This window comes from Tachysurus vachellii, chromosome 8 (genome assembly GCF_030014155.1).
Source record: "Tachysurus vachellii isolate PV-2020 chromosome 8, HZAU_Pvac_v1, whole genome shotgun sequence".
In the NCBI taxonomy this organism is placed as follows: Eukaryota; Metazoa; Chordata; class Actinopteri; order Siluriformes; family Bagridae; genus Tachysurus; species Tachysurus vachellii.
Genome location: NC_083467.1, coordinates 4,800,578 through 4,825,000, shown reverse-complemented (window position 1 = coordinate 4,825,000; position 24,423 = coordinate 4,800,578). Strand labels below are relative to the sequence as shown.

At 37.7% G+C, this 24,423-nt stretch overlaps 1 protein-coding gene across 2 annotated transcripts; it reads left to right on the top strand.

The window, feature by feature from the left end:
- The first annotated feature begins 1,198 nt into the window (after positions 1–1,198).
- On the top strand, positions 1,199–24,231 carry zmp:0000000936 (interleukin-1 receptor-like 2). Of its 2 annotated transcripts, XM_060875811.1 has the most exons (11): positions 1,199–1,408; positions 9,334–9,414; positions 9,826–10,078; positions 11,078–11,258; positions 11,674–11,845; positions 15,283–15,345; positions 15,446–15,578; positions 18,850–18,995; positions 19,358–19,501; positions 20,766–20,933; positions 21,968–24,231. In XM_060875811.1, exons 2-11 carry the CDS (start codon positions 9,336–9,338, stop codon positions 22,378–22,380), a joined length of 1,752 nt encoding a protein of 583 aa, XP_060731794.1. In that variant the 5' UTR covers positions 1,199–1,408; positions 9,334–9,335; the 3' UTR covers positions 22,381–24,231. The 2 variants fall into 2 exon arrangements, with proteins under 2 accessions (XP_060731794.1, XP_060731792.1); XM_060875809.1 differs by lacking the exon at positions 1,199–1,408 and having other exon boundaries at positions 9,215–9,414.
- The last annotated feature ends 192 nt before the right edge of the window (positions 24,232–24,423 follow it).

Below are 24,423 nucleotides of genomic sequence, written 5' to 3'. Positions count from 1 at the left end.
CACTATGCAGACTATAAAAAAGTGTGTTATGACTTTGCAAATAAACTTGCATTAACAAAAGTAATGCTTATTGTTTCCTTCTTTTATTTCTACAACATATGTAAAATGAATCTTCATTCATAGTCAAGACATATATGTAAAAAGGCTCTTTTGTACAGTATGTTGGCCCAGATATCACAAACAATGCAGAAATCATTACAGGACGATGATATATCATGACCATCTCAGTCTCTGGATTTGAGCCTGAACAAAACTTAAAAATAGGAATGAATTGAGAATCTGTCCTACATGGTGAAGAGGACTAAGCTCCTTTACATCAGTGTAGGAAATCCAGAAAGAGACACATTTCATTAAGAGTGCTGTTATTCTCACCATGGGATGCTTTATCAATCAAAATAATGCAGATCATTTTTAAAATGCATTACATTTATTCACACTGAGTAATCACATGATTGGTCACAGTTGCAAAGTGAGTCTGGCAAATGAGCTGGAAAACATTACATTGTAGGGCATCATACACACATTCACACACAGCTGTGTTAGTTAAAAAGGCATGTTTTCAGGAAATTGGAGAAAACCAGAATACCCAGAAAACACCAGAGACAGTAACCTCAGCTCAGCATCAACCTGGGACCCTGAATGCTACCCGCTTTACCAGCATGCGACACAAAATATATTTACATTTAATTTAATTGCATATTATAAAAGTTATTAATCATAAGTTTTATTCATTTTGCCCGATCTGATCTGCAGTTTATAAATGTGTTGATCTAATATCTTTATGTACACGCCCCTGATACCAGACTAGTTACATACCTTTCACTGCTTTAGAGGGTAACACTAATAATTTAAAATAAAAATATGATTGATTCTAGGAAATAACATGGATTTTTCATTTAGCAATAGAACGCAATTTTAAGTCCACAGTGGAAAAAAAAGCTCACTGCTACTTCAGAGGCTCCATAGAGACAAATATGGAAAACAGTGTCTTCATCAGGTCCGAGTCAGGAGCCTGAAATCTACTGAAATCTACTAGAATCTACTAGGGAATAATTGAACATCCCGAAGGAAGGCTCAGTGAAAGTGCTGAGTACTGATTGAATTCCCTGACATGGAGAAACAGACCTCGCCTGTCACAACACGGTGCGTTGCGCAATGATGAGGAGGAAAAGCTCCCAGCCCCCGGAGAGGAAATTGCAACATTCAGTTTCTCAAATGTTCCTGTGAGCATGGAGAAGTTCTGAGTGTGTTTCGGCGAGATGACTTCCTCTGGATACAGAGTGTTTACACCTTCGTCTGAGTGTGTTACTGCTCATGTAACATAAACTTTCTCTTCAAAGTTTGTGAAGCTTCTCTTTCCCTAAACGGCGGAAAGAAACGCGGCGCCGGAGATCCAGAGGATTTGGAGGTGAGGCCTTTTTTCAAACCCTTGCGCGCGCTTGTTTATGCTTGCGCGTGTACGCGCGTGTACGCGCGTGTTTGTGCGTGTGCGCGTGTGTGCGTATGCGCGTGTGTGCGTGTGCGCTTGTGTGCGTGTGAAGGTCTGTCAGGAAGTCACACTCGTTGGATGTAAATCAGCACAACTGGGATTCTACACAAGTTCTTCACAAAGCGAGATCTTATGTACTAAGATCCTGTGTAAAGAATTGTACGGAATGTTATGGAGTTTCAACAGAGAAAATGTTCACTTCTTGAAAGCTGATATTTTTGACAGTGTATCAGATACAGTGGTGCTGTGTGTTATATTGTGTTATATTACTGTCTCACACCTGAGGTTCTGAGCTCAGGTTACTGTCTGTGTGGCAGATCACATCCCATGTCAATGTGGGATTAAATGCCTCAAGTCCCTGTGTGTGTGTGTGTGTGTGTGTGTGTGTGTGTGTGTGTGTGTGTGTGTGTGTGTGTGCATGTATGTATGTGTGTGTGTCTGTTGTGTGTCTCTGTGTGTGTTTGTGTATATGCATGTGTGTTTGTGTGATTCTGTGTGTGTGTGTCTCTGGTTGATTTTGTGTGTTTGTGTCTCTGTGTGTGTCTCTGTGTGTTAATCTGTGTGCGTGTGTGTTTGTGTGTGTGTGTCTCTGTGTGTGATTCTGTGTGTGTGTTTGTGTGTGTGACGCTGAACCTGAATTACCCCAAACATAATCATGACTAATGTGCTCAGGGACTTAATTGGATGTCAGCATTATTTTTGCTCCCTCATGTTTCGAGAACAGAACACATGAAACTGAGTCATCTTCTTTTTTCATAGGTGTGTTGAAAGCTTGCAAACAAAAAGGTCACTTCACATTCACTGTTAATTATTGCACTCTCTCTTATCTTGGGTTAGTAAAGCCCTGTGGAAACTGTACACACTTCTGTTTAGTATCATTTAATAAACACAGGTACAGGATGGTTCATCTGGACTCTTATATAAACATCCATATTATCCTGCCTTTCTCCCTCTGACGCAGCTTGATGTTTGACCATCAGTCACACCGTGTACTCGGACACACCAAATCATGAGTCATACGAGTGAATGGTCTCCAGCTCTCCCTCTCCTCTTCACTCCTGAGAATAGAGTTCTTGACTAGACAGCTTCTTTTTCACACTTCAGTATGCAATAATCTGCCTTGTTGGTGCACAAATATTTGCTGATTCAGCAGCTGTCTCACTCACCAAGGCAAGTAATATTCTCTAATTAGATCTGCTTCCTGATTTGTGTTGCAGTATTGCATACATTCATATGATAATTGTCTGGAAACACTTGTGTTATTAAATTTAATGAATCAGATGTTGCAAGAAAAAGTCTTTTATTTTGATCTTACTTTTGAAAGAGAAAAGTTTTGGTTTAAAGGCTGCATTAGTTCCCAAGCGACCACTTGACTGTCCACGCTCCGTAATTAATTCTTGTGCGTTCGAAGGTGACTGTGGGAAGTTTGGACAAGTGCATTTGTCTCTTCCTAGGACAAACAGTACAGGCTTGTTCGGTGGATTAAGCTTTATATTAATGGATCCCCTGAAAATAGAACTTTACCGGTTCACCTTTGCTCTTTCACCCTGAATGCATTTACAGTCAAGTCTAAAATGAGGTATTGTTCTTGTTGCTGTTTATTTTAACAACTTTATTTTTGTTTGTTTTGTAATTTCAAATTTTTTAAATTGAGACCTTATAATTACAAGGTGAACTAAGCTTGCAGTGATGCTTAAACATCCCAAAGGAAGCCTGCGTTACCATGAGAACAATGGGTCTGTGGTAATGATATAAAAAATGTGCGTCAGATCAAGCTGCTCTGCCTGTCTGCATCTAATTTTCAGTCTTGTGGCTGCTGATTTAGTGAAATATACAGTATATCTGAACCAGCTGTTGTGGTTTGGGAAAAGTGAAAAAATCTGCTGAGATCCTTTACTGTATGTTCCTCTGAGGAGATCTCATGGCCTTTTACATGGCTTATTGACTTGACCACAGCTTTTAGGATCAGTGTACTGACATGTGTACAGTAGGATGTAATTATCCCATATCAATCATCACTAAAGACTATTTATTCCATGTTTTAAGTATCTTTTAATATGTAAGTTCTTCATACTGAGAGATCTTAATTTAACTTGTCTCATTATTCTTCTGCTGTCAGTGTGGCTGAGTGTTTACTGATGAATATATCGAAAGTCATACGGAGATGTTCATGTCATTTCTGTCGATTGTGATAAAAGAAGTCACAGGAAAATAGGAAATGACTGGCTAATATTTTTATATTCCCTGATAAAATCAGAGCGTTGTATATAAAAAGTTAGAATGAACCTCAAAAAGAAATGATTTTATATAAAGTCCTTAATAAAGCGCTCAAAAAAGGGAAAGAAAAAAAAATTAAAAATAAGTGCATAATTTTATCCTGATTCACCCAAAAAGTCACAGAACCTAAAGAACATCAGATGCTTAAAAATAAAAGTGAAAAATAAAGTGAAATTCAAGTGATGGTCTGGAATAATCTCTAAGTTCATAAGTAAATATAAAGGGTTTCTGTGCTGCTAAAACATTATTATTCATTATTCCTTTTTTTTTAACAGTGAAAATATTCCTGCTGTTGAAAGAAGCTAAAAACATCTTTTATTTATAGTTTTAGCAACTGATTGAATAGTTGCCAGATTGATTTGATATTTATTGATTTTCATGAGCACTGGGGATTTTAACGCTCATCTCAGCAGCTTTAGCAGGCGATTTTATACAGAAGTGCTTTTTATCTTAATCTAAATATATCCAAGTTTGTGTCTAAGAATTTTATTGAGTTGGAAGAGGAAAATAAAACACTATATAATTAGTGTTGAGTCTAATGCTCAGTGAAGAGGTGCTATAGGTGTTTAGTCTTCATCTGAATACGATTCAATTCAATTAAAGTTTATTTGTATAGCGCTTTTTACAATGGACATTGTCTCAAAGCAGCTTTACAGAACATAAACATAGAGCAGAAGGTAAACATAAGGAGACATATGACTCACTTATCCACTTCAACACGTCAGAGAAATATTCTTAGAGCAATCCTTGATTAATGTAACCCTAATTTAATCATCTGAAAGTGTCTGCGCTGCTATCGCAGTACACTCATGCAGAAGTGGTACAGCAACATCGGATGTGGTTTACAAAAATCAGAACCAAAGAAACTTCCTGAAATCTGAAGTGTTCGTCTCTGAGATTCAGCATCGCTGATTCTGTCTAAGATATTTTTGATTTTATGAATCACAAACAAACAAGTGAATTCTACATTTTCCAACTGAATCTTAATCCTGTGCCCCACATCAGCAGAGCCGTCGGTCTGCAGGACGGAGACCTTCTGACTCATCTGCTTGTATGTGAGCTCATGGTGAAAGTTTTTATTCACCTTAGTGCTATCAGCACTTCCTTTTTAAATTAGTCATTTATTCTGCTCTCCAGTTCTCGGGTCCTGTTTTCACGCTCGTCTTCTCATATTTTTTGCTGAATTTAACAAATTTACTTCCACTATGAAGTGGATTCTCACATCCTCATTTACATTAGAGATCACTGGTTCAGCGCTGAAGCACTTCAAGTTGTTGTCCTCTGGTTAATCTATCTTCTTTTTTTTCATATTCCAAAATATATTAAAAAATAAATAGAAATGAGCGTTTTAAATTGTTTACGTTAAAACATGAGTCATGTGAAGAAGTCTTCATGTAAAATGAGTGTTCATGTTGTTCATTGCTGAATTTTTCACCTTTGTCTATTTCTAAAATATTCTAAAATGTTTCTCAAGAATTTTAAATGATTTACTTAATAAAGGCATTAATAAGAATACATTAGTATCTTATACGTATCAATTATCCATAATATTCACTTTTCTTAAGCAGCTGGAAGATCAGTGTGGATTTACTTCCATAGATTTATGGAATTGTAAGGAATAAAGACAGATTGAATAATAATAAGGAAACAGACAATAAAGGTTATCAGCACTGAGTGTGTGTGATGAGGAGGAGTTACAATTACAATTTCCAATGAATTACAAATTAAATTGCTCTGGAAGTTAATGGGACACAAAACGCAGCTGGTCATGTTTCGAGTGCTGACACTGGAGACTACTTTCATACAGGTCACATAAACAGCTGAAATTTTCTCCATGTCAATGATGATCCATTTTTCTCTGCAAAATAACAATGTTTTAAATGCGTTTTTATTGTTTGGACTGTCCACCATTTGAGTCCCTTTGATTGAGCCGTTATCATAGAAACCGTACCACCTTCTGATCTGATCTGGGACTCCATCAGAACTGTAGTGTAAGATTTTAGATAGATAGATAGATAGATAGATAGATGATAGATAGATAGATAGATAGATAGATAGATAGATAGATAGATAGATAGATAGATAGATAGATAGATAACATAATATAACATGGTGATTAAAGCCAATCCTGCGAGATCCTGTGATCGATAGGAGGATTTGTTGACTAGATCTCAGCATCTTAAAGGATTTAGCTGTGAGGATTTTGGTGTGAGAATGTAATGTGAGAGATGTTTAAGAAAAGAGAACAAATCTCGTTGAATTTCATCATCTTACGCAACTTAGGCAATGTTTTGTAATGCAGTCGTGTGAAACAGTTTGTGTGTGTTTTGGATACAAGGCTAGACAAAAGATCATTTATTATAATGAATAAAATCTTTTTTTTCTCTCATAACTGAGTGTTACTGTCATCTCTGACAGGAAAAACAGGTCATAAATCTGCCATGTTTTTGTTTGTTGTTTATTGATTGTTGCCGGATTCACCTGTTTATCTAAACTCTTGAAATTATTTAAAGATAAATTGATATTCTTGAAAATCCCAAACTCTTGCCCTCAGCTATAAATAAAAAGGAAAGGATTTGGACAGCGTTTCTGAGAAACATTCTGGGCATTCGGCCTAAAAACATAAAACCATTCCCACAAGATCCCGAATCTGTCATCGATCAAGTTGTGCTTGTCAAATGTGATTTACACGACCACAAATATTTCTGTTCCCACAAAACTATAATAATTTCATAGGATAAGAAAGAGGTTGGCAGACGTCAAAAGGTCACAATTAATCCCAGACCTATGAAATACGAGCAAACTGACATTTACGTGTTCTCAAAGCTGGCGATGCGTCTTGACCTTTGAGTTTTGCAGCAAAAACATTAATCAATCTCAGTAAATATTTACGTCCGTCAGGGTTTAAAGTCTGCTGTGTACCCGAGGCAGTTTATATCATGAACACCAATCAATGCAAAGTGCGGTGGTTGTTTTTTTTATATGCCTAGTGTGTTTCCTTTAAATGCCTTTACTCTGGAGAGAAGATAGGATGTCGGTGGAATTGTGATTATAGCAGACCACATAGATATTTTTTTTCTGATTCAGAGAAAATCATGTGACTGTCCGAAATTGTTGAAGTGCAGTAACTGTAAATCACTTCATAAAAACCTCTGACTCATTTCAGCTCCTGAGTGAATCAGTAAGGAGTGTGAGAAACATGATGGCTTCAGGTATCTTAAGGTCTCAAAGGTCCACATCCGAGGAAGTCTGGGATGCATCACATGGCCACGGTAGTTTGAAAGTGATTTAATAATAAAAAAAAAAAGATAAAGAAAAAACTTCTGCCTGGTAAAGGGTGGTGTAGTGGTGAAAAAACACTTCATTGTTTATTTGCCACCTACAGCTCTAGCTCCTATGACTCCATCCTGAGCTTGAATGTTTTTGAATGTTGAATGTCAGTGTGAAAGTTCTTTCAGCGTTCATGTGGGTTTCTCTGGGTTCTCCGGTTTCAGAAGAACCCACATGTACACTGAAAGAACATGCTAGTGTTAGCAGGTGGATTTTCTATGCTAAATGTTTTGCATGATGCCCTGTGATGTGCCCGGTATCTCCTTCATCCCATTTATTAAAAGTTTAAACATCATCATCAAACATTAGAGATCATACAGCACATTCCTGTATTCATTTCTATCAGCTTTATACAGAAAGAGGACACATGGGCTTTAAACATATTCAAAGAATTATAGATTAACAGTTACATTGTATTGAAACCAGTAAAGGGAAAATAATATTTTTCTGTATTTAATGGCCTTTAATTTGTGCCAATGAAAAGTGCTGAGTTTTCACTATGTTCAGTAATTATCAGTAGTGCAGTGCTAATTGTGATTAGAGTTTCACTATCATATACAGTCTGACAAGTATATAAGTCTGATTAGTAAATATCTCCATGACAGTAAATCCTCATCAGTTCTCCTGATGTGTGTTCCAAAGGGGAACTATTTTCAGTCTCGAATGAGTGGTTATTTCCTGTAGAATTCCCTGTTAACTTCTTATTGACTGGAAACCGCAGTTACAATATAACAGTTAAGCATCAACTCAAACAGACCATTCAAACAGTATTGACTTTATTAACTGGGGATTTTTTTATTCTGACTAATAAGATTAAGTGCAGAAGTGTATATCAGAAATGTACCACTAAAAGTTCATAGGTGAAAATAAAACACATCCCTGCAGTGGAGAATGTTCATGGCTCAGTAGTGGTGACTTGGTGGTGCTGAGATTAAACTCACAACCTACTGAGACGCTTAACTGATGAGACTTATACAAAGCTGTTATAAAGGAACCCATTACAACTCACTTAAACTGTTAATATAATCAATCAATCCACCTCCATCCATCCATCCATCCATCCATCCATCCATCCATCCATTCTTTACACGTCTTTGGACTGGGGAAGGAAACCAGGGAACCCTGATGAAACCCATGAGGCACAGGGAGGTGTGAGGCAAGCGTGCTAACCACCAGGCCACCGTGCCACCATAAATACAATACAATACAATACAATACAATATAAAGTATAAATTAATTAATTAAATTAATTATAAGATATAATATAATATAATATAATATAATATAAAAACTCTTTGTATGTAAATGTTTTAGATTTAAATTGATATTTCACTGTTTTCTTTTTTTCACTGAAATGAATTTTTTTTTAAAAAGAATTTTCTTTAATCTACAAGCTTTAATCAAGTTATATTTTTCAACTCTATTTAGTTACAATAGATTACAGACAACAAGAAAAACAAGTCAGTTCTTTTTTCATTTTCTTTTGAGATAACTTTCATCCATGTCAAACCTGAGGTTTGTTTAGTAATATTGTGGTGGTGTCTAATCTAAACTTGTCTGCAGTCTTTAACCTCGTTCCTGTTCCTGCACTGCAGAAGGCTGGATCACTTTTACTGGTCTTCAGGGATATGATTTAGCAAGAACTTGTGGTTGATAAAAATGATACAATATAGATGAAGAATCTCAGGGCAGTGAAGCACCATTACTCACTTCCCCTTACTGCCTGTGTGCTCCAAGCAACATGGTATTAGTGCAGTACACATTTTGCCAAAACCTCAGAGGAAAATTACAGTGTTGTGGAGTTGAGTCAGGTCTGACTGCATTAGCAAGAACGTCTCATGAAGAAGAAGAAGAAAACTTTATAGAAGACTTTATTTCATCTAAATTCTTTCTTCACATATACTAACTTTGGAGGTTGTGGTCAGAGAACAGGGTCAGTAAGGGTTAAGGGTCTGATTAATGGATTAAAACTGAGACACAGTAATGTATTAACTGTATTAGAAACTCTGTCATAAGGGTTAAAATCTGTCTCTTTTTACTTTTATCCTTGAGAAATAATCAGTCTCATTTCCCCACGCCTTCTCTGGGCTTGGCTTCAAAATGTTTTATGGCTTCATGTCCTGGGTGTGAGTTTAACAGTGAGTGGTGCCATGTGAACACAGAGCCAGGCCACGTGACTCACTGTGGAATGGGTTTGTGATGTGAGGTGATGTTTATTGTCTCTCTGTTTCTTTCAGACATGGCTGCGGGATTTGTAGCTCTGTGGACTCTGACATGGACCATCGGTGTTGGTGCGGCATCGGAGAATGAAACTGCAGGTCAGGGAGAAAGTGTGTGTGTGTGTGTGTATGTGTGTGTGTGTGTGTATGCTTAATTTACTGTTGCTTTTGGTCACAGAAAGAAAAAATAAAACAGTATAGTTATAATTTCTTTTAAAGCAGATCGTTGTTGATACAAAATATATTTTCCTCTGTGTACACACACAGTCTGTGTGTGTGTTTGTATGTGTGTGTTTGTAAGTGCCTGTTTGCATGTGTGTGTGTGTGTGTGTGTGTGTGTGTGTGTGTGTGTATGTGTGTGTGTGTGTGTGTGTATGTGTGTGTGTGTGTGTGTGTATGTTTAATTTAATGTTGCTTTTGGTGACAGAAAGAAAGAATAAAAAAAGCATAGCTATAATATACTTACATATAGTTATAATTCCTTTAAAAATTGTGTGTGTGTGTGTGCAGGTGTCTGTATAGACCACGGAGTAGCGTTCGACCGTGTGTTTGCAGTCCCACATGAGGCAGCGCTGTTAGATTGTGAACCGGTGAAGGATTATCTCTTTGATTTATTTAACATCCCTTATAACGTGACGTGGTTTGACCAGAGGACTGGCCTGAAGTTCACAGGAGAGGAGAACCATACTGTTCTACATGGATCTTCACTGTTGTTCCTCAACACTTACAGGGAACACCAGGGCCACTATTTATGTGTTGTCAGGTAGAGTAACTGCATGGTTCCAGTTTACTCACTCACTCACTCACTCTCACTCATTTTCTACTGCTTATCCGAACTACCTCGGATCTCAGGCGTCATCAGGCATCAAGGCAGGATACACCCTGGACGGAGTGCCAACCCATCGCAGGGCACACACTCTTTCACTCACGCAATCACACACTATGGACAATTTTTCCAGAGATGCCAATCAACCTACCATGCATGTCTTTGGACCGGGGGAGGAAACCGGAGTACCCGGAGGAAACCCCCGAGGCATGGGGAGAACATGCAAACAGGCGGGAATTGAACCCCCAACCCTGGAAGTGTGAGGCGAACGTGCTAACCACTAAGCCACCGTGCCCCCCCGGTTCCAGTTTATTATTCACTTATTCAGATTCTAGTATGTGCAACCTGGGTACCTGCTTTCAACCACAAACATTCTGAATCTCCTCACAGCATCACAGCCACAAGAAACCGTTGTTTCTTGTGATATATATATATATATATATGTGTGTGTGTGTGTGTGTGTATATATATATATATACACACACACACACACGCACACACACACACACACACATATATGGCATTTAATGTTATAATATTATGCTATATTTTATTTTTTCCATTATATTGATAATAAGCCTAATACATGTCGAATAACTGAGTGGTTATATACCTGTATAAAGCAAATAATTTATTTCTATCTGTAATGTGGGTTTAACTATGGAGATGGAAACAGAGCAGCAAAAAGAAAAATAAACAAATTTAGAAAAGAAAAGCCAAGGCAAGGCAAAGAGAGGAAGAAACCTTGTGAAAGAGAGAGAGAAAGATTAAGTAATTCAGTGTACAATGTGCTGATGACTGCATTGTGTTGAGATCACAGAGGGTCAGTGTGAGACAATCAAATACTCAAACAACACTAAAACTAGAGCAATGAGCACTATATACTTTATAACACTCAATAATACTTTATTTTCTTCTGCGTGTCTCTTTGAGCAGAACTCCAGATCAGTGCTACAAGCAGGTGAGGGTACTTCTGGTAGAGGACAAGGTGTTTGGATCATGCCGCTCCTCTCGGACAGCAGTGCAGCGGATGCAGAGTCTCGTGAACGACAACCTGAGGTGTCCTTTATCTGACTACACGAACATAGCGGACAGCTACTCCATACACTGGTACAAGGTAGGGGTGTGTGTATGTACATGTGTGTGTACGTGTGTGTATGTGGGCGTGTATGTTTGTGTGTATGTGTATATGTGTGTGTTTGTGTGTATGTGTATATGTGTGTGTGTGTATGTGTGTATGTGTGTGTTTGTGTGTATGTATGTATGTATGTATGTATGTGTGTGTATGTGTATATGTGTGTTTGTGTGTATATGTGGTGTGTGTGTATGTGCATGTGTGTGTTTTTGTGTATGTGTATTTGTGTGAATGTGTATATACAGTATATGTGTGTATGTGTGTTTGCGTGTGTGTGTGTGTGTGTTTGTGTGTATGTGTGTTTGTGTGTATGTCCATGTGTGTGCGTGTGTGTGAATAAGAAAGTTAAATTACATCACAGGCTCAGTTTACACTTCCTTTGCTCTTCCTCTCTCAGGACTGTGAAAGTATTCAGGAAGGATCCAAGTTTCACTTCACAGAGAACAACCTCATGCTCCACGTACGCAAAGTTTCCCTAGATGATGCCGGGTTTTATACCTGCAGGATGACCTTTAACCTCACTGGAGTCATTAGTGTAGTCACAGAGACCATCGAGTGTGAAATAACTGGTGAGAAACAGATAGAACCTGCTGCTGATGTTCACTGCTCACTGTTACTCACAGATGACTGGAGTGAGGCATTAACTAATAGACGTTAAACTGAGATTCATTTTTATTCAATTCAATTTATTTGTATAGAGCATTTAGCATCTGGATGCACACCTCTAAAGCTAAACACAGGAAGTAACATTATGTGACAACTTTTTTGTCATTGACATAGTACAGGTCAGAGATGGGGGACTCGAGTCATATGACTTGACTCGAGTCGGACTTAAGTCGCACATTTGAGACTTGAGACTTGCTTGACAAATATTAAAAAAAGACTCGACTTGACTTTGACTTGACATACATGACTTGAGACTTGACTCGGACTTGAGTTAAATGACTCGAAATAACTCGAAAAATCTGTTTTTAAACGCACACAAGAGCGTAATCTAATCACGTGACGCAGCAGGCAAGCAGAGGGAGCGCGCGCACTAACTAATAAACCTTAACAGTCGTGACGAAACATGGAAGGCGCCACATCAAAAATAATTAAGTTCGGGTACTGGGATTTTGTGCAAGATGAGAAGAGAAGAACAGCAGAATGCGACCACATCGCTCACAATTAAGTGACAAAGTTCTAATTTTTTTTATCAAATTTAATTTTTTGCAAGCGCAATGTAGTGTAAATGGTTGGTCACTGTTTATGTTGAAATGTCAGCTTTTTTTTTTGCAATAGGTCTTATAATTGGTCTTCAGTGTTAGGCTTTGAGTGAAAAGCGTAGGATCGTTTATGGGGATGCACATATATATAAAAAACATAAATATAACTATAAAAATATAAAACTTCAGAGTTGCAAGCAGAGCCATATTCTTGTCTCGCATGCACACGCACACACATTCAATTTAAAGGGACAGTTCACCCAAAAATAAAAAAATTCTGTCATTTTCTCACCCTCATGATGTTATAAAACTGTATAAATTTCTTTGTTTAGATGAACACGGAGGAAGATATTTTAAAGAATGTTTGTAACCAAACCGTTCATGAGCCCCATTCACTTCCATAGTATTCTTTTTTCCCACTATGGAAGCGAATGGGGCTCATGAATGGTTTGGTTACAAACAGTCCTCAAAATATCTACATGTGTGTTCATCAAAACAAAGAAATTTATACAGGTTTGTAACATCATGTGGGTGAGAAAAAGATGACAATTTTCATTTTTAGGTGAACTATCCCTTTAATTAATAAATTACACTCACTCCAATCATCTCTCTCTCTCTCACTCTCTCTCTCCCCAATAGTTAATTCACTTCAAGGTTTGTGTGATTCAATAATTTACGTTTTTTGATTGACATGATTGATTGTTATTGTTATTCTGTTGTTAAAAAGGAAAGATCTAATGTAAGGATGTGTTCATGTCCCATTAAAAGGGAATGCCTGTTCAAAAAATGCCATTTGGTTGCATAGAAACCATTGTACTTTTTTATATATATACTTTTCCATGGTCTTCTGCCATGTTTTAGGCATATTGAAACTTTTCATGCTTTTATGTTGGCCTTATTTTTGTTACATTTACATCTTAGGCTTTGTAGTTTTGATTTTTATTCATTTTTAGATTTATATTGTATTTACAACTCACCTGTATGTGGACACCTTTTAAAAATAAATGCATATAATCATTTTTTGTGGCAAATATTCACAAATATTTTGTGGCAAATAAACTCTCATAGTCCATAAATACTGTAGATTTAACTTTGTTTAATATATACATTTAGTTAAATCATCAAACATATGTATGACTTGCCAGAGACTTGCTTTACTCAAGCTACGACTTGACTTGCTTGACATAAAGCAGTGACTTGACTTGACTTGACTCTCACAAAGAATGACTCGGACTTGCTTGAGACTTGAAGGTTAAGACTTGAGACTTACTTGTGACTTGCACATGTGTGACTTACTCCCACCTCTGGTACAGGTACATAGTAATGTAATGTCGTTTATCATCTACCAGAAGTACAAATAGTAAAAAAAAAAATGTGCAAAGGAGCAAAGTGCAGATAAATATGTCAGTATATACAGTATACACTACTAAATAAAGTTATGGTAGGTAATATGTCCATATGTATAGCATGTGCAAAATACGAATATGTGCCAGTTGTCCAAAATGTTTTAAAAAAATTATATATATTGTACAAATGTGTGGGTTATGTACATTATATGTACAAGAGTAACCAATAAATATACAGCGTATATACAGATAATATACCTAAACATATAAACTAGTGTAAGCAATGAATATACCAATATAATTGGTGTTAAAAGGTGTAACAGAGTGTACAGGGTGGAGCAGGACTGCAGTGTGATTACAGATAGTGAAGTATTAGTATTAGTGAGACATCGGGGTCCTAGTGGTGTAGAGATCAGTAAGTTCATGGTTGTGGGGAAAAAACAGTCCGAACCTGCTGCTTCTGGTGAGAACGTTCCTGTATCTCTTCCTGGATGGAAGGAGGTTGAACAGTTTTTGGCTTTATAATGACGAACCCTTACCCTTAAATTAGAGATCATTTGAAGACACTAAAGAGTCCTAAACGCTTTTTGTGCTCTTATAGGAGACTGTAAAACAATAATAAGCCACACCAAGTGACTGCAATTAATAAGTGAAAGAGTGGAAGAGTTTTCACAATTTAGTCAAGTATAAATGTTAGTCTTGGAGTCGCTCTCTATATTATTAATTTGCTTTCTTATTTGTCTACAGAAGTAGGACACAGTCTTCGTAACGTCTTGACTTGCCCAGCACAATGCTGCCCTCTAGTGGACACACACAAAAATGACTGTTTTACATGTGGATATATTATAATCACTGTGAATTTATTATTATTATTATTATTATTATTATTATTATTATTATTATTATTATTATAATAACTGCACATGGCCTTGTAAGTATTGTTGAATGTATCACAATGCTGTTGAACTTTTAGGACGTACAGTTATAGGAAACTCATCAATTCTGGGTTAGTCCTGTGCAACACAACAATACTGATATTGTGAGATAATGTTACAATACACAATGTTGTTGTTATCATTTGTCTGCTCTGTGTTCAGAGTCGCCACAGTAGATCATCCGATACACATATTTCATTTGGCACAGGTTTTATGTCGGATGCCCTTCCTGATGCAACCCTTTTTATTTTAGCCAGGTTTGGGACCGACACTGAGAATTAAAAATTCACTAATGATTCTTCCTCATGTTCAGTGTTGTGTATCAGTGAACTCTGAACGTTTAGTAAAACAACTGTATGGTAACACACATCAGATATCTCAGTGTGTGTGATATTATGGTCATAATTGCCACAGCTGCAGGATGATAACTCTGCACAGCTTCAGGCCACATCACTGATTATTTTCCTATAATATCTACATATATATAATAATCTTCTCTTCCTTCCATACCTTCTTTCAGAGTCCATATCAAAACGACCTCAAATGCTGGAGCCCACTGACAACACCATGAAAGTACTTGCAGGTGAGTTGCACTTAAACCTGAGAAATCAAACACAAAATAAAGATACAGAACCATGCCGAATAATATGTTTCTGTTTGTTTGTGTGTTCGTGTGTGAGCAGGATCTTCGATTAACATGACGTGTCGCGTGTTTTTACCTGGCAAAGGAGTTCACATGACGGGGGTAGTCTGGGAGTTTAAGGGCCAATATGTCTTACCGAACATCTCCGAGCGCATCCACCAGGGACCTCTGGAGTAAGTTTCTCACAGATTTCGGACAGTTTTGCATTCAAATGTCATTTTGTTGCTTTGTCAAAACATTTAAGCGGAGAAAAATCCCAGGATGAGTCACTTCACACCTTAACACACAATATAGCAGCAATTAGATTTCATTCAAGAGTCAAGAGTCAAGAAGCTTTTATTGTCATTTCAACCTTATATAGCTGTTGCAGTACACAGTGAAATGAGACAACATTTCTACAGGATCATGGTGCTACATACTGTAAAACAAAGACAGGGCTAAAGACTTAGTAAGTAGTCCTAGCCACATAAAGTGCAACTGTGCAACCTGGTGCAAACAGTGCAGGACAAGACAACAAGACAGTGCAAAACAAAAGACAGTGCAGACGAAAAGTTACAAGACAATACAAAAAATACAAAAAGACAATACGCAAAAGACAATAAACAGAAACAGCACCGACCGGTGTAAATACTGTATGTTCAGACAATATTGCATGCAGTAATTCTAGAATGAACACAGTTTCTTAGCAGCAGGTCCCTGAAATAATGTATAGGATTGTGCAAAAACAGCACACAACTGAGATATTTTACAGTATGTTCAAAGGGACTGAAATATTATACAGTATGTGCAAAACAACTGAAATGTTAGACAGTATGTGCAAAGAGCAAAAAAGTAAAAAAGTGTGCAAAACAGCATGTAAACAGTTTGATGGATGTAAGCAGCATGAAAAAAGGTTGATGGGTGTATATTAGAAGTGTGTGTATTTGGTTTATGTCTGTGCAGTACATACAGATGATGTGTGTGTATGTTGTGCTCAGTACAGTTCAGTTCAGTTATTGAGGAGTCTGATGGCTTGTGGGAAGAAACTGTTACACAGTCTGGCCGTGAGGGCCCGAATGCTTCGGTACCTTTTTCCAGAAGGCAGGAGGGTAAAGAGTGTGTGTGAGGGGTGTGTGGGGTCATCCGCAATGCTGTTGGCTTTGCGGATGCAGCGTGTGGTGTAAGTGTCCATGATAGAGGGAAGAGAGACTCCTATAATCTTCTCAGCTGTCCTCACTATCCGCTGCAGGGTCTTACGATCCGAGGTGGTACAGGCCCCAAACCAGACAGTGATGCAGCTGCTCAGAATGCTCTCCAGTGGTCCCTCTGTAGAACATGGTCAGGATGGGGGGAGGGAGATGTGCCTTTCTCAGCCTTTGTAGGAAGTACTGTAGAGACGCTGCTGGGCTTTCTTGGTGATGGAGCTGGTGTTGAGTGACCAGGTGAGGTTCTCCGCTAGATAAACACCAAGAAATTTGGTGCTCGATGATCTCTACCAATGAGCCGTCGATGTTTAGCGGAGAGTGGTTGCTTCTGAAGTCAACAACCATCTCTTTAGTTTTATCAACATTGAGAGACAGGTTGCTGGTTCTACACCAGGTAGTTAGCTGCTGTTATCTGCTGTTATCTGCATGCTGACTCATCGTTCTTGCTGATAAGACCCACCACAGTCGTGTCATCGGCGAACTTGATGATATAGTTCGATCTGTGCATTGCTGCACAGTCGTGAGTCAGCAGAGTGAACAGCAGTGGACTGAGCACGCAGCCCTGAGGGGCTCCAATGCTCATTGTTGTGGTGCTGGAGATGCTCTTCCTGATCCGGACTGACTGAGGTCTCCCAGTCAGGAAGTCCAGGATCCAGTTGCAGAGGGAGGTGTTCAGTCCCAGCAGGCTCAGCTTCCCAATCAGGTGCTGAGGGATGATTGTGTCGAATGCTGAACTGAAATCTATGAACAGCATTCGTACGTAAGTGTCTTTATTATCCAGGTGGGTGAGGGCGAAATGGAGGGCTGTGGCAATGGCATCGTCTGTAGAGCGGTTTGGACGATCTCTTTAACTACATGTGTACATATGTGTTCACAGTGTGTCAGTGTACTGCACGTGTGTGTGTGTGTGTGTGTGTGTGTGCTTGTGCGTTATTACTCATTTATCTATCCTAAATTTAAATATCTCCAAAAAGCTGCTTTGTGATAAGGTCCACTGTTAAAAGTGCTATACAAATAAAATGTTCTCAGGATACAATCTAGATACACATGATGCACAAAATGACCAGAAGAAATATGCAGTATATATTTATATTACAGAGATGACCTTCACAAAAACCCTGTGTTTGTGACTCAATCTCTTTTTTTTCTGTCATAAATTCTGGAAGGGCTTTTGCATCTTTTTCTGCAAACACAGAAAAAAATTTCTATCATATCCAGTAACACGCTGGAGTTTAACACATCTACCAGGCTTGCCATCAGCTGCCTGTGACAGCAGGAAACACAGCTTTTCACACAAACAACAGACAAAGTTCTTGTTTCCACTGTGAAAACAAGTCTTACCACATTTCCTTTTCTCCTGCTGCTTAAAGAGGAAACATAGTAAAAGCTTGTTAAGCAGAAATCATGAGAACTTTGACTGTTTAGCAGAACTATTTTTTAATATATATACATATATATAATTCCGTGAAACATACAGATATCATAAATGTACTTATTATATTATATATAGTATATTTATTCGTCATAGATTTTTATTTAGACATTTACATTATCAGTAATTAATGTAGTTAATACAGAAAATATTGTAGATTTCCTAACATTAGTATTCCAGCAAAAATCTTTCAGAGAAATGTTTCTATGTTACTAAAGACAGCAGCATGTTAGCTAACAATGCAGTTTTCTGACAAAAAACAATGATGATTGCTGTGTGTGACAGAGACATTTTTTTTTTTTTTTTACAAGATGACCAGATAATCTTACCAGTTCCTCATGAACAGCACAAACTGTACCTGAGACAAACTGTTGGTGTTTGAAGCAAATGGTCGTCACACCAAATGTTGACTTTGTTTCATTTGTTATTGTTTTACAGCTCCTTAAAAAAATTGATTTGAATCACAATTTTTAAAGGCATCTTTTCATTACAGAATTTCTTTGCACATGCCTAAGACTTTTGAAAAGCAAGTATAGCGAGTGCATGTTTTTTTATTTTAATTTTTCTTTAATACTTCATATTGTCCAGTCAAGTGAGCATAAAAGGTCTTATGTTGTGTTTGCACACTCTTCTTACAGCGGTGTGTGTGTTTGCATGTGTATGTACTCCTGTGTACTCTGTTTCTGTGTAGTTGTGTGTCACACCATCAAGTGACAGCATCGACCTTTTCACACTTGACTGAATGAAAGCATTTCCACTCAGATTGTTGTTTACATTGTGTCCATATCGTCGCTTGATGTAGTAAAGAGATGGTATTTGTGTGCACAGAGAGATTCAGGTGGATGAGGGCTGGTGGTTGGAGCGCAGCCTGTTTGTGTCTCGGGTAAAACCAAAAGATTTTAACCTGACCTTCACCTGCAGGGCTTTAAGCCACAGAGGAACTGCAGTTGGATACTTTACCCTCCAACCTGCAGGTCAGTTTGTTTTTGATTTATTACCGTGTTTAAAGTATTTCCACTGACTATTTTTACACACAAATAAGACAACGTCTAGCTATATATATATATATATATATATATATATATATATATATATATATATATATATATATATATATATATATACTTTTTTAGAGATATGTACAGATATGTACTGTTTCAGATTTGTCTGCTTTGGTCCAGGATAAGATTCACTCTGGTCTATGTTTCTTGTTTCTCAGCAGATCTTACAGTCCTAATAAATAATGTGTTTATCTGATTTTAATGGTTCTTTCTTTTTTTTAAACATTCTCATTTGATTTTCTGAACTTTTGTTAATATCTCTGGTATAATGTCAGATCCTGATCTGCGCCTGCCGATCGGACTCCTGGCCACGACAATGGCTCTTCTTTTCATCATGGGACTTCTCCTGTACAGAGTGTTTAAGGTGGAGCTCACTCTGCTCTTCCGGACCCTGTTTCCTTTCTTTTACGCAAGCACAGGTACGCTGAACACCAGGAAATCGCTGTTTCCTCTCAGGCCATTTTTACTCTTGTGTGAAGAACGTGCAAAAATTACACAGCTTCCTGTCCAAAACTCTAAAACCAGGAAGTAACAAACTAAACAATCAGGTTTCCTTTGAGGGGGAAAAATTATGGAGCACATGAATCTGTCAGATTTATACTTTTTTACTGAAAAGCTTGCCGTTCTCATTTAAACACAGCACGTGTAAATTACTAACACATCCATTTACTTTGCTTATTACTGGGTCAACATCCAAGAAACATTGTTAAAGTCTGTGGAACACAACCAAACAAGTGCAGATGACATCAGACTGCAATTATTCATAAACAAGAGTAAAAAAAACACCCAGAAGGAATAAAGAAAATAGAAAAACAAGACTAACAGTAGAAAAATTGTGATAGAATAAAATTGTGATTATTCTTGCAACAATGCACCAGAGAAACCTCAGGGTTAGACACAATGATCAAGAACTAACCCAAATTATAATCATATTTGAATCAGCTTACTTTTCTCAAACAATTCTTAATTCTTTCTTATATAAATATAAAAAAGATTGCATGCTTAATGACAAAATACTGACTAAATATCACATAGAGGAGTTGAGATGTAAACACTGGGTGTTAAATATGATTCAATATTAGTGGTATAAAATATAAGGCACTAATTAGGAGGTTTTTCCATGTTATTGTAATTTCTATTATAGCAATGTAAATGTTTAGAAATATTCACCATGCTCATCAAATCCCACAATGCATTTCATTAAGAAATGATGTTTTGCAGTGACCCTTTCTAATGTAAAATAAAATTACTAAATTCCTTCTTATGAGCATAATGCAGCTTGTTATTTAAATGTTTAGAGTTTATTTCTGTAATAATCGCTGACGTGCTGCTGGGCCTCGTGGACTGTTCTTTGAGAACCGGGCTTTAGTACTGTACACACAGTACACACAGTACACACAGTACACACAGTACACATCGCACTTTATTGGGAATAGAAATGAAAAGAATCTACGGGAAAATTCCTCGAGTTAAAAAATGACATTTTATATAATGTATTTATTTATTAGTATCAGCTGAGTGGATCTTTGTATGACTGATGAAATAAACAGCTCTTATTAGTGGACTTTTATTTTATGTCCCCGCTGTGAGCGAATGCTTTAAAGAAAAGTCTTAAAATGTATTTTGCTCCCAGTTCCAGATTTGTTGTTCGGATGTTGAAGGTGTTGTTATTTTTGCCTGCAGATGGCGATGGGAAATTGTACGATGCCTATGTGGTGTATCCACGAGGTCAAGGAGACGCGCTGAGTGAAGCGGTTGAGACTTTTGTTCTGAAGACGCTGCCCCAGGTTCTGGAGGGACACTTTGGGTACCGGCTCTTCATCTTAGGTCGGGACAGTCTACCTGGACAAGGTAAAAAAAAAAGCATACTTCTACAGCAAACTCGTATACAAGTCTCATATGAGCAAAACTCCTATTTAGTTTATTCAAATAATAATATTGAACTATTCAGTATGCCCTCTATAAATCCTCACACAAAAATATCGAAGCTGTTTCACAGAACCAAAGCATTTCCACACTCATTGGAATGTGACTGGACTAAAATTCTGCTCGGAGATGTGTTATTAGTGACAATATTCCGAAAAGGACCTTTTTGTTGAAGGTTATATAAGAGTTACATTTTTAAAACTAAAAACAAACTGTTAAGCAACTAGATGTGCTCATCTGGTACACAATCCTACTGTAAAATATAAAGTAAAGAATTGTAAAACATTTACAATAAATCTTCCAGAATATGAAATCATAAAAAGACACTTTTTCTGCTTACTCACGGTAGTTTAAACAGCCGTTAATCACTTAACCCTTATCTGACTCACAACAAGCAGCTCAAATCCCTTTCACTGGTACAGTGCAACATTTTAGTCACAGATCAGACGGTTGTATGTTCAGACCTCAGTCATGGTTGGGCAAGACCATAGCTGTGTCAGCTTTATTGGCCAAGTATTCTGTTTTAGAGCAAACCAAACAGCGCACATTTAACATAAGACATAGACCACTACATACATGATTACACATAAGACAACTAGAGGACCGAATCTGACAGAAGTGACATTATAGTGTAGTAATTGTCCAGTTAGTTAAAGAAAAATATTGCACGAGTAAATTATTGTACAACATAGAGAAAATAAACAAAGTAGAGGAACCTGTGTTGTCTTCCAAGCTCTCACTCCTCCTCACTGATACTGTGGTTTTGTGCAAAGGATGCTGAGTGTGATATAAGGACTTTCTTATTTTTTAAAGAATGGACATAATGGACTAAAAGGATGATTCATTTTGATCACTGATAAAATGTCAACACAATATTTTCTGGTTTTGGAGCCATTTTTTATTATTCACTAATAAAAGCAAATTGATTAATTTATTAACTTTTCCCTACTGTTTTGTAGCTGTGGCAGACGTAGTGGACGAGACGATGAATCTCTGTCGTCGTCTGATGCTGCTGTACACCAGCTCGTCTCTGAGCAGGACAGACGGCACATCATGGTTCGAGCAGCAGGCAGGCCTCCACCGTGTCTTTATGGATGACTCGATCTCTGTGATGCTGCTGGAGATGGAGCGGCTCCATGATCCCTCCATCCTCCCTGAGTCACTGTGTGTCCTGCGGCATAAGCAGGGGGCACTACAGGCCTGGAAGAGGCGGAGGAGGTGGATGTGTATGGCGGAATATGGAGAAGAGGACCAGACAAGTCTTTCTTCATTTACTTTGACTGCTCGCTTCTGGAGGAAAGTGCGCTACTACATGCCAGTGAGAGGCAAAGCCAAGCGTCACTCAAAGAGAAAGATTTTCTTGAACTTGTGACTTGACTCATTAAATGTTGGTGCAAAATTCCAACGAGAAACAGAGCCCAGGTTTAATGATGTGGAGTCTCAAAAGTCTGCACCATGATGCACTGCAATGCAATGAGACCACTGCAAATAAAATAGGCCGGATGAAAAAGCCTTGAATGGGAAGAGACTTGAGAACGCAGAGAATCATTCGCTTCAATTCTGGTGTTCACCCTGGTGGTGTTCAACACAGGCTGAGCTTTCTAGTTTAAATCAATCCAGCAGACAAGTGATACATAAAACAAACAAACCCAAATGTCCAAACTGCTGATTATCTAGTAGCACAATCAGACCAGTCACTGCACACATTTGCAGAAATGATGTAAGCAGATTTTTTTTGCTGCAGTCTGGTAAGAAACATGCGTCTGCTTAAGTCTGCTGTGATTCCTTGAGAGTTACGCTGTTGGTCTGTTAGCAGTATTTATTATCGTATGAACTCTGTGTGTTAGTGCTGATTTTTTGCCACTGGCAGCCTGACACGAGATCTTTTTTCCACTGAAGTCTGTCACAAATTTATAGAAAATCTTTGAACAGTCATCAGAAGTAAATGTGAAGCACTGTGTGTATTATTATGTTAATATTCTCAGGGAAGTGTGAGAAACGGATGGAGATTAAAAAAAAGCACCACACACACGCACGCACATCGACACACACATATTCTCACACACCCCACACACACTCACACACAAATGCACACACACTCACTCTTGCACACAAACACACAGACACACACTCATGCACATAAACATTTATGCACAATCCTGCACATACACACATGCAAGCAAGCACTCAGACACAAACACACACACACATGCATGTACCCCCCCACACACAAACACACAGTACATGTTGTATATAGTGGATGGAAATGCCTCAGCAATCCACATTTGTAGCATTTCCACATTTGTTTTGGTACGTGCTGTTTACTGCATTCGTTTGTGAAAATGGTATTTAGAGACATGTTCAGAGATAAAAAGGTTTTTACAAACATGTTCAAATGTCAAAGTGCACGTGCAATTTTATAATGAAGATGGTAGTCCAGTGGTTGAGATGTGGGACTGATGATGGGATGACTGTGAGCTCAAATCTCAGGACCACCAATCTGCCACTGCTGGGCCCCTGAGCAAGGCCCTCGACCCTCAACCGTTGAAAAAATGCAATTTAATGTAGTTGTGCTGGAGAAGGGTGTCTGTGATCCATAAATGTAAAAAATTTTTACTTTCTGAACAGGGCATGAAGTAGCTACATAGAACTTCTATGTAAAATTGTGGTACCTCTTTTCAAGACAACCTTTGATTGACTTTAGGTCAATCAGTCTACATACTATTACTAAGTCCGCACAAATTGTAGATTATAAAAATATAATGCAAATATGTTCTCAACTTTAGGCCAATGAAGCTGACAGAAAACGTCTGCTTATGACTTTAAATGATAAATCGGTAGAGGAAAGCAACAGGTCCAAACAACAAAACAGTAAAATGAATAAACTTTCTAAAGCTGAATTCAGAAATAATAAATACAAAACCTTTTTTACTGCCAGACTTCACCAGCAGACTTGTACAGGTCACTAAATAACTGATTTATGTACAGATTCGCTGTTGTATGTGTTTATAGTAATAAAGAATAAGCAATCGTGGAGCAATGGAGCTACAATGTATGTTTAACAATGTGGTTTATGAGGAAGTAAAAGGTGTGTAGCTTTTCTTTATTAACTCTGGCTTGCTAGCTTAAAAAAATAAGATTTTCATGTCACACTTTGCTGAATATACTTTGTATTGTTGATTTTGTTTTACTGTTGTATATTAAAAACTTTATTTCTGTTTGGTATTCGGTTGGTTCTGATACCAACAAATGGTTGTCCTGTTCCTTATTCTTGCTTTGTTTCTTCTCCTTCTGTTCACACACCTCTGTTTAGATGTTACTCTTGTTTAACTTACTCTTTATTTGTTTCCTTATAAAACCACAAACAGTGACAGATTTCGATTAATGATATTTTACCCCACTGAGATGAATGCAG